Source organism: Balearica regulorum, chromosome 15, assembly GCF_011004875.1.
Source record: "Balearica regulorum gibbericeps isolate bBalReg1 chromosome 15, bBalReg1.pri, whole genome shotgun sequence".
Taxonomy (NCBI): Eukaryota; Metazoa; Chordata; class Aves; order Gruiformes; family Gruidae; genus Balearica; species Balearica regulorum.
In genome coordinates, this window is record NC_046198.1 from 15,816,864 (window position 1) to 15,825,126 (window position 8,263).

At 41.1% G+C, this 8,263-nt stretch overlaps 1 protein-coding gene across 1 annotated transcript in view; it reads right to left on the reverse strand.

Annotated features, from left to right (window-relative positions):
• Window positions 1–3,764, reverse strand: part of OTOA (otoancorin) — a 38,149-nt gene extending 34,385 nt beyond the window's left edge. The window contains exons 1-6 of the mRNA XM_010304033.2: window positions 3,641–3,764; window positions 3,264–3,292; window positions 3,142–3,172; window positions 3,021–3,048; window positions 2,023–2,110; window positions 402–533 (exon numbers count right to left, since the gene is read on the reverse strand). Coding sequence (XP_010302335.2) covers window positions 402–533; window positions 2,023–2,110; window positions 3,021–3,048; window positions 3,142–3,172; window positions 3,264–3,292; window positions 3,641–3,719 — 387 coding nt within the window. The 5' untranslated portion in view covers window positions 3,720–3,764. The remainder of the gene's footprint in view (window positions 1–401; window positions 534–2,022; window positions 2,111–3,020; window positions 3,049–3,141; window positions 3,173–3,263; window positions 3,293–3,640) is intronic.
• Window positions 3,765–8,263: the final 4,499 nt, after the last annotated feature.

Below are 8,263 nucleotides of genomic sequence, written 5' to 3' on the forward strand. Positions count from 1 at the left end.
TGCATGCTCCCATAACTAATTAACAAAATAGCTAATTTCACCTTCTTTAGTCATCTTGGCTCTTTTTCTAGCCACCAAAGAGCTGAAGATACTCCCTGAGAACAACTGGTCCTACCTACCTTAGATACTTGCGCAGGAAGGTAAATTGTTCTCTGGAGATGCATTTCTCTGCACTGATTACAGAGAAAATCCAGATGATTGTCTTGGACTTGGCACCAAACTTTTAGACAAGAAGAATTAAACGAAGTAAGTCCAACCTAAGGAGATGGTCTTGTGGAATCTAATCCAAGCTAGCTAAATAACTGCATGGTGTGTGCTGCAAGACCTCCAGCTTGGCCCTTTCCCACTTATCTAAACAACTGAGAGCAGCTTTTCTTTTTCACAAGTGCAAAGTGACTTACGAGATGGTCTTTTCTGCTGTTGAAGAGATACTTCATTGCAGTTTGGAACTGCTGCTGATCAAGCTGTTGAAATTCGGATAGTAGTTGTCTAGGCTGGTATAAAAGGTTCTTCAGGTAACTTTTTATGGACATCTGAAGTATAGGAAAATATGCGTAATATACATAAAACTCGTCCTATTGTACCAGGGGCACCTTTTACTCCCCGAAAATCGTTGCTTAAGAAGACGTAAGTACATAGCTCCTGGATTGTCTGTGTTGTCAATGACTAGAATAACTATACTCAACACAAACTGTTAACAATAATAATCTAAATTTAATGCTGAAAGACAATAATTTTTAAATCCTATTCTTGGCTCCATGAGTGTGTCCTCTTCAGTGAGCCACTTAAAATAAAAGCCTCAGCTTCTCACTTCATAAAACAAGAGTAATAGCGCTTTAATGCTTCACACAGCAGAGCTGTGAAAATGAACCTTTTAAAGAGCTCAGAAAATTCAGGTACTGTGTGCATATTGTTATTAATTAAAAAAAGGAAGGAAATGTGCGATTAGATGAAAGGAAAAGTCTGTATCAGGTCGCAAGGCAAAAATATTCTCTCTCACGTCAAACTGCATTACCAGTTAACAATCTCATGCCTGTTTTGAAAATCTAAGGGGAATTATAACATTGGGACAGAAAGCACTGTAAGGCTCATTAGCACCAAACTGGAGTAAAATCCCTTCTAATTCCTGACAGAATTATTTCAGAATTGATTTGGAATTTGAGTTGAAACTTTGTTATCTTTGCCTAGCTTGCACTGCCACCAGCAAATATTAACATAATTAGGCCCTTGTTGTCTAGGGGGTCCAGGCTTGATTACATCGTTAAACTGTTAATAAATCCAATGAAATGGGAAGAAGCAGTGTTAGTCTCCTGTAGGTTTGGACGAGCTGTGACAGTGAAATGGAGCTTGGGAAAAGGTCTGAGCACTGTGAAGCTGCATGGCCATGGGCTTTTGGGAATGCCTGAGGCTCAGAGATTGCACGTTTGACACTCTCCTTTTACAGAGTGTATGCAGGGAGGAGGGAGTGGGTCAGGTTTTGATTAAGCAGGCTACAGCTCCACTTAAACCAGCTCACAACGAATCATAATGACCAGGGCTAAAGAACGACTTTTTCATGTATCACTTCCACATCAACAATTTGAAAAAACAAGAGTTCAGAGGAGCCTTAAAAGGTGGATGCGTTTTGCAGGATGCTTTGGAGCCTCTCATTCCATCAACAGCAGTGCAAACTACAGTCACGGTCAAAATCTGGGAGAAATCTGCCATTTTGCGGAGAAACAACATGTGTACACAATTCAGAAACAATCACTGAGCCTGAAAACTCCTAATTTCTGCTTTCCATCAGAGGAAAAGCAAAAAGGTCATCTTTCTTATTGTTTCTGCCTTGCATAGTCCTGCAATCTTAGGGGAAAAAAACCCAAACCAACAAAGAAAACCTATTCCTATTTCCTACTTATCTGCTACACAGTAGACCTGTTAGTTATCTCTATTATTGACAACCTAGTTTTGGTTACAGAGATAGGTTGCTTTTTTTCATTCCTTTTAAAATAAGAATTTTCATGCATTTTAAATGGCACAAACCTGTAGGCTGCTAAGAGTAAACATAACTTCCTGGGCATGAAAATATGCCATGACTTTTGTAAGCATATCTGCTGTCCAGACATTAGAACTGTAATAGAAAACAGGACCAAAAATGCCAGTAAAATAATGTAACATGTAAAATAACAGATTACAAGACAAAACAAGAATAAGAAAAGCAAACTGTTACACCATAATGATACAAGTATTCAGCTTTTTGGCCTAACAAGACTAATAGTAGACTTATTTAATGCAATGAAAATGTGTGGTTCAATGAGGAATGGAATTAATAAGTTATGGGGTTTTTTTTAATCTAACACTACCAGCCACAATAATCTCAATTTTCCAACATGTTGCCATTAGTAGCATCTCCAGGCATGAGACAAGCTGTGCTGTGGCTAGTCCGGAGCTATAGGTGTGCTTCCCGGCACCCCATTATGCTTGTTCTGATCTGCTTGTAGAAAGAAAGTACAGTGACTAATGTCTACTGCCTTTGGGTCAGCAGTGTCATTAATTTCACTGTGTCTTCTTTACACAGCCATTGATTTTCCCAAAATATGTAGGAGTGGAATTGCCTTTGAGGCTTATGCTGCTTTTTCAAATGTAAACAAAATTAGCAAATAATTCAAGTCACCAGGAGCTGGAGGAAGTGAGATGGATGGGGGATGGAGCAGGACTGAAAGAGGGAGATGGACAGAAAGCTGGAACTGCACCTCATTTCCTTAAGAAGCCATTCTGAAACATATGAACAAAGTTAATTATCAAAGCTTTTGAAAACTGTAACTGGTATTTATCCTCAGCCTCATTTTATGCATGTTTTCTGCTTTATCGTGAAAAATGTCTTTTTCCTTGTTAAGAGGAAATACTCCTCACAGGAAATCTAAATCAAAATAATCGCATATGCCAATCTCATTCTATCCATAATGTTCCAGTTTCTGTGGAAATGAAACAGAAGTGCAAGATAATACCGAAAAATCAAGTTGGTGAGAGTAATACATTACCTCTGAAAATGAAGTATATCAAGGAGGGCTACATATGAAAAAGGGAACATAAAAAGTTATGGTGAGATATTGAGTTTTAATTCCTTTTAGAAACATAAGTGGGAACAATTTTGTACATTACCATTCAGATATTTCCCAGTTATTACTTCCTCCTAAGGAAAAAATGGTAAATATATGTAATAAATTATTATTTTTAGATTAGAATATAAAATGTTAGTAGAGAGATCAAATAAAAATACTAACCACAGCTTTGTGTAATAATGGAGGCAAATCTGTAAAAGATTATCCTGTTACTAAAAGTTGATTTAATGTTTTACCATTCAACTGTCATACAAAAATACATATATTGTATGCAGTGATCAAACTATATATACACACATATAATTTATTTATAACCATTTAATGCAGTTTTGATTAAACATATTTACAGAAAAACAGTGAAAATAAAAGGCTATTAAATAATAAAAATCTTGATTAAATTCTTTGCTGGCATAGCTCCATGAAGTCAAGAAAGCAGAGAATATGGTCCTAGTTACTAAACAGTACTGCATCTATTTTGCTACACACAGCTTTTGCCATCCACATAAAATAAATCCCTCATACGAGAGTTCTGGTCTCACCTTCAGAGTTCTGACTGTGGGTAATCTCAGCATGATTCATCGATATCAATAAGAAACATATCTTCAAAAGTCTGGACATTTCTTCTAGTGTTTATCAGAATGAGAAGATACTTGGATTGAAAAAGAAAATTAAAAGAACAGAGTCAAAAGGCAATAATCACCCAAACTTTCATACCTATAAATCAGAGATAGCCTAAGCTATGGCATACAGATAGAGATCAGAATGATCTAAAAGTGCTTGCTCCCAAGTTTTTAATTTAGATCTTTTTCCAGAATATATACTTTATGCAAATACAAGTCCACCAAGTGTGTATGCGCAGCCAGATTTATTTCCCTTTAACCAAGTAGCTCTTTCAATTTTCTTCCTAGTAGCACCATTTATTTGCTAAGCCACATTCCACCTAAATATGACTTACATGCAGTTTTGTTAAAGCAAACAAACTAACCCTTTTCAAACTCCAGTAATAAAAAAGAAATAGAGGGAGTGAAAAAGGAAATAGTAAAGAAGCTCCAAACGAACCCTAAGCCTTTTCTAGCTCGTTAATTGCCTGCACAATTACTGCAGACCAGGTCTGGGACCCTTCATTTGCAGATCTCTGAACTCGAACAGACCATCTCGCTCAACCCGTGTCAGCGCAAGGTGCTGCAGGCGGGAAGGGTGAGGGAGTGCTCCCCTCCCTGCTGCCGTCTCTCTGCAAAAAGGGGGAAAATGTCCTTGTGCTATGGAAATATGTGGTTTAGTAGCTTTTGCTATCCCTGCTGTCCCATGCTACGTGGTGTAAAGACAGCTGAAAGATAATCTGGAAAGGCAGCAACGGGATACCCAGAGTTTTTCACCAGGGTGTCACTGATTCTCATCAGAAAAGACTGACAGTCTCACAGTTGTCCTATATGAAATGAATTTGTTGCTTTCGATCTAGTTCCTGAAGGACAAGGATACACATTGCACTAATGCACTGGGATGGAAAGGAAGCAGAGACCGAGCGGGTCTCGCTCACACAGGTGTTTCTGCAGCCACGTCCCCTCCGCAGCGCCAGGGACCATTAGCTGCTTTAATCCATGTTGCACCAAGTTTACTGCAGAGAGGATTTGCTGCCTCTGCACCCTCAGCCTGGCCCTCTGCCCAGCCCTGAGACTCATCATGCCCACAGGTAAAACAAGGAGTTAATCTGAGATATTAGATGATGCTCTGCTCTACAGATTGCACCTTCTTACACTGGGATTAGTCCATGATTTTAACAAATGACATGAAGGGCCCCGTTGGCCAACTTTGCTCTGACCTCGAGATGACTTTGTTAGGTTTTCTCTCCCTCTCCTTCATTTCAAGGGTTTATCTGCAGCCACACTTAGTTTCTGCATTTCTTTTTGTTGCTGAATTTGGATCCATTCTTTTGTTTTGTTTTTTTTAGAGTTCTCTGCCACGGCTTGAGTTACAGATCTGAACATCTGATAAATATGCCTTTCCCAGATTGTTTAATCTCATGTATCAGCAAGGTACTCTTATGAAAATGTCTTTCAACAGCCTCTAGCAACGCTTCAGTCTATCGCAAATACTTAACTCCAGTCTTGTAACAGGAGTGACTCAAACCGATGGATGATGAAAAATTTAAACATTAGACTTTAAGAAGCTACCGCCTCTGTCCTGCTCTTGCACAGACTGAAACCCTTTTCATTAGCTATTCTTTTGGGAGCGCCACAGTACATGTCTCGTTCAGATGTATCTGGTTTCCTCGACAATGAACTTTCTTGTGTTTGTTTCTGCCTTTGCCCTATTAATTTTGCAGTAAGGTTTGATTGCTCTGCAAAGCTTAAATCATGCTACCAATGTCAATCCTGATTTCTTTATCCCAACTCATTCACTTTGATCAGGGAGTGTATTTTAATTAAAGCATGCTGAATTAATATATAAGGAGATTAAATGCTAAGGGAAGTGCTGTTTTATCCTAACTCCAATGGACACCTAGCAGGTGCAGAAAAAGTTTGCTGTGAAACAGCCCTGCATGATAAAACAATCTGCAGGATGAAATAGTTCCTTTTGTCAGTGAAACTAGTCCGTTTGCAGAAGTTCACTGCAGCTTTCAGACAACCCCAAATCACCCTGTGGGGATCTCTGCAGATCTCATCCAGCATTTCCCCAGAGATTGTTCCTTGCACCATGGCAGCATATGCTGTGATCAGATCTCTGAGATGTCACCCTTGCAGACCTCTCTGGTTATGAGGAGCTCCCAGATCACCTTCTCCCCTTGCTCCCCAAACAGCTGCTCTTCCATGTGAAGAAATCCTAGACGTTTTATCACTCCCTCCAATGCAGCCGATGCCTTATCTAAAGCTTGATAACTAGAAAGCTAACCTCAAAATCAGAAGTCTTGCTGATAAGTCCATGCGCCGCCAGTGCCCGTCTTCCCCTTTGCAGCCAGGCTCTAGCACCTCTGCAAAAAAGCCCCATAGGTGGCAAGGAAACCCCCAAGTTCAGGCTGGCAAGGGAGAGGGTAGGTGAGGGGAGGGCAGAAGAGAAGAAAGAGATGTGGGGTTCTCGGGGCGTCTATAGGGAGAGCCAGGACCCCACAGCACTTTACCTGCCTCTGCCGCGTGCGCCTCCTTCCCTGCACTCGCAGTGCAGTGAGCTGGGCGGCTCCAGGCAGGGACCCCGAGAGCTGGGGGCAGGGACTGGGGCCAGCACCGCCTCGCAGCCGCAGGTGTCTGCTCAGCAGCACCCGGCCCTCAGCCAGCGGGGAGGGGAAACGTCTCCTCTGCTGGGGGCTCAGAGGGCAAGGGACTCCCACCCAGGCAGAAGAGGATGCTTCCTCTCTGAAGAGTGCTCCACCACTTGCGTTGGGGCAACACACTGGCCAGGCTTGTGCTGCCCAGCACCCTGCTCCCCCCACTCCCCCCCCGAGCACGGGCAGGTGGCCCTGGGCTCCTTGGAGCAGAATACGAACCAGCTGTACCTGGGTTGCCCAGCAAAATGGGGCTGTGGTTTCTGCGAGACGAAGTTGTTCCAACTTTGTGTTGAAAGTTTCTGACTAAATCGTGCTCTTGCACGGGATCTTTTTCCTGCGATGCAACACATCCAGTGCCACCTTGATAGAACAGATAGTTTAGTTACTCTCCAGGGCAAAACAGTGCACGTGAGACCACCGAAGTGTGATTTGTGCACCATCACCCACACCAGGACAGGGACAGTGGAGGGACAAGGCACGTTCCCCGAGCCCAGGAGGAATGAATTTGGACATAAGACTTGCAATAAACACTTGTCCCCTTGGATGACATCTTAAAGTATTTCAGGCAATTTAATCAACTACTGGACTCAAGAGTTTCTTTGCATGGATGTGTGAGCAGACATCAACCACACACAAAGTGCTCTCAAGGTCTGGAAAGAGAAAGGAGTCCCTTCCCTGACACGATGAGCCACACTGCGCCCCTTCCTTCGCAAGGAACTCTGACTTTAGAAGTATGGATGTACATTCAACAGCACTAAGCAGGGTTTTGACCCTGTCAAACATGGTCCCTTAGAATTTAAGCTTACTCTGTTCATAGCCTTTCCCTGTTCATGTTTTAGTAAGTGTTTTAATTCCCCATCATCCCAAGCTTAAGAATACTTCTTTAAATAGAGGGAACAAAATAGGAAATCTTAAGAAAAAAACCCCACTATTATTTACATTGCACCTTCTGTCCCAAAACCTCCCAAAGCTGTTACGAACCAAAATCCTAAGTGACAGGACTAAAAGATAGGAGAGCCATGAAATGCATTGTATCTTGTGTCATTTTTAACCTGTGGGATTAAAACACTTAAGTAACTTTGAAGAATTCTGTCTTAATACATATTTGCTACATGAAGCTAAATTCATTACACATTAAGAAACATATTTTCCCACTACTATATGAGTACAAATGAAGGTAACAAATAAAAATAAATGGATTCATTCCAAGCATACATAGCTTATTTTTTCAACAGACAAATCTGATTGTACTCCATGCCAAAATTCAACAGCACATGCTGAAACGAGAATTAATACTGAGCCTGTATTACCATTGAAAACAACCCACCAGTCAACCCCCTCACCCCATACTATAGAACACTTAGTATTTCTCAAAGATGACTAAATCAGCAAGAAAAATCACTAACCATCAGGCAAAGGAAGCCCAAAGTAAATCTAAAAAGACATGTGTAAACATCCTACCTGGTGTAAGATCACCAATCACTAAAAAAAACCCCAAACAACACAACGCACAACTTTTTTTTAGACTTCAAAAGCAAAAGGTAAGTCAGTTCTTACTTCACTTACCAGCTGATTTACAGGCTGAGGCTCCTCTGCTCTCTCACAACACTTACATCCCAAGCAACATACGACATACGCCTGCCAGGTCTGCACTACTTATGATGCTGCTCGTTGTTTTAAAGGAAGGTTATATCCCAACTGCCAGAAATTATCCATTTTAAACAGAGTTTTTAAAACAAGACATGTTAAAATAAATAGAGCTTATTTAATGCTCCTGGAGAAAAGAAAATGTCCCAAGCTAGCAAAACCTTCAAAATCTGCCTGATCCTCACAGGCAGTTTGACTCGCAAAATTTGCAAGAAGCTGCCTGCAAGTCTTTTAAGCTGAAAACCTTTAGGAACAA